At 39.9% G+C, this 1,964-nt stretch overlaps 1 protein-coding gene across 2 annotated transcripts in view; it reads right to left on the bottom strand.

Annotated features, from left to right (window-relative positions):
- The window catches only part of DOCK5 (dedicator of cytokinesis 5), a 224,520-nt gene that overhangs the window by 66,089 nt on the left and 156,467 nt on the right, over window positions 1-1,964 (bottom strand). For both annotated transcript variants that reach the window (XM_024130807.3, XM_055087329.1), the window contains exon 31: window positions 880-980. In XM_024130807.3, coding sequence (XP_023986575.1) covers window positions 880-980 — 101 coding nt within the window. The remainder of the gene's footprint in view (window positions 1-879; window positions 981-1,964) is intronic.

Raw genomic sequence — 1,964 nt, 5'->3', positions numbered from 1 at the left:
CTGCTGAGCCTGCGCGTCCGGAGCCTGTGCTCCGCAACGGGAGAGGCCACAACAGTGAGAGGCCCGCGTACCGCAAAAAAAAAAAAAATCAAACATCTCTTGATACCCACCCCACAAGGAAGTCTACAAAACAGGTTTTACTTTTATCTTTAAAAGTGCAATCACTAAATCTCAATCACTTAGCCACCAATCTTAGTATTTTAGGGAGGAGCTAGAGGGATGCTAAATAATTTGCCTAGAGTCCCAGGCATGCTTGCAGGGGAACAGAACTAAAATTCACAGCTTTCAAATGATAAATTTCTCAAGTTCTATTTAATTACACAGGCTTTGAGTTCCCAGGCTCTCAATGAACTTCGAAACAGACCTGAGGCGAAAGCAATGAAAGTCTTCCCTAAATCTCTCATCACTCTTGCACACAGGTCCATTTTGAATTCTGAGCCAGGAATCTGGAGGGTGTTTTTAGGTGATGTGTTACTCTAGGCTTCTATGCTGAAGTGACTGAAACTGGGAGGTAGACCAATGGTGCCAAAGGAGTCTGCTCTGTGAAGCATGAGACAGAGGCACTATGCCTGCAATTTGGACAAGCTGCCAGCAGATGGCAGCTGTTCCTGGTGATGGGAGGACTGGCTGGCTTCAGTGCCTCTTTATGTAGAGATTCTGTAATAGAACATGATGGTTGATTTGAAAATGAATGGGCCCCTGAGAAGAGATGTGAATCTGGGGAAATCTGAGGTCTATTAAATGATTATTTTAAGACCTATCTCACTAACAACACAGGTAGCCACTGAACAGTAATTTCTGTGATACCAAAACTCCGGCTCCATATAGAAATGGAAGAATCGCCTTCCCACTCATAAGCAAGTTTAAGAGGACACTTACTTTTTTACAATTTTGTTGCGCTTGGCTTGCGAGAAGGTTTCAAGCTGAAGGGACTCATGGGTGAGAAAAGCGACTGCCAAATGGAAGTAATTGTTCCAGAGCTGTTCAAAATTAATGGTGTGGGTGAAAAGAAACAGAAAATAACATTAATATGGGTCATAATAAAACAGTGCCACATGGTACAAATGCACTCGCCAGAAATTAACGGGAAAAAAATCCAAAATAAAATCCACGGGACTTCCTTTTCTCTCCTGTGTTTCAATTATTCATCCCTGAAAGTTTTAATGCTTTATTAATATCAAGCTTTTAAAAATAATCCAAACTATTATATTTGTCTTTACTCCTGGGATAAAGGAAAATTGTTGCCAAGAAGTGTACCTATTTATAGTAAGTAGTTTGGCAATACTTATCAAAAGCCCTGAAAATCTGCCAAATTTCTGACTAGTAAATACTTTAGGACTTTATCCTGGTAACATATTTACAGGTATTTAAAAAAATATTTAAAACAAGGAAGGCCCTCACACTGCTATTGAACATAATAACAGAAAATGGAAACAATCTAAATGCTCATAAGGAGAATTCGGTTAAATAAACCATGGTCCAGCCATACAATGCACTGTATTCAGCCATTAAAAATACTGTGAAAATATTTATTATCATCGAAAAGATCACAGAAAAAGTAAATAAAGTAGATTAACAGGTTACCAAAGAACTGTACAGCTTGATTCCATTTTGGCATAGGTACTTGTGTGTGTGTGTGTGTGTGTGTATAAATACACACACATATATAACCATTTTGATATATATACACACATACACATATAAACACATATGTATATACACACAAAACATGTATATGTATATGCAATATGTAAATATAATCTCCTCTGCTTATGACTCTCTACTTCCAAAGTTCCATAGACACAAACACAGGCCATATCACTGCAAAAGCACATCACCAACAAAATGTACCCTGTTGGGGCTTCCCTGTTGGGGCTTCCCTGGTGGCGCAGTGGTTGAGAGTCCGCCTGCCAATGCAGGGGACACGGGTTCGTGCCCCGGTCCGGGAAGATCCCACATGCCAC

Source organism: Physeter macrocephalus, chromosome 9 (genome assembly GCF_002837175.3).
Source record: "Physeter macrocephalus isolate SW-GA chromosome 9, ASM283717v5, whole genome shotgun sequence".
Taxonomy (NCBI): domain Eukaryota; kingdom Metazoa; phylum Chordata; class Mammalia; order Artiodactyla; family Physeteridae; genus Physeter; species Physeter macrocephalus.
This window is presented reverse-complemented; position numbering and strand designations above follow the sequence as displayed.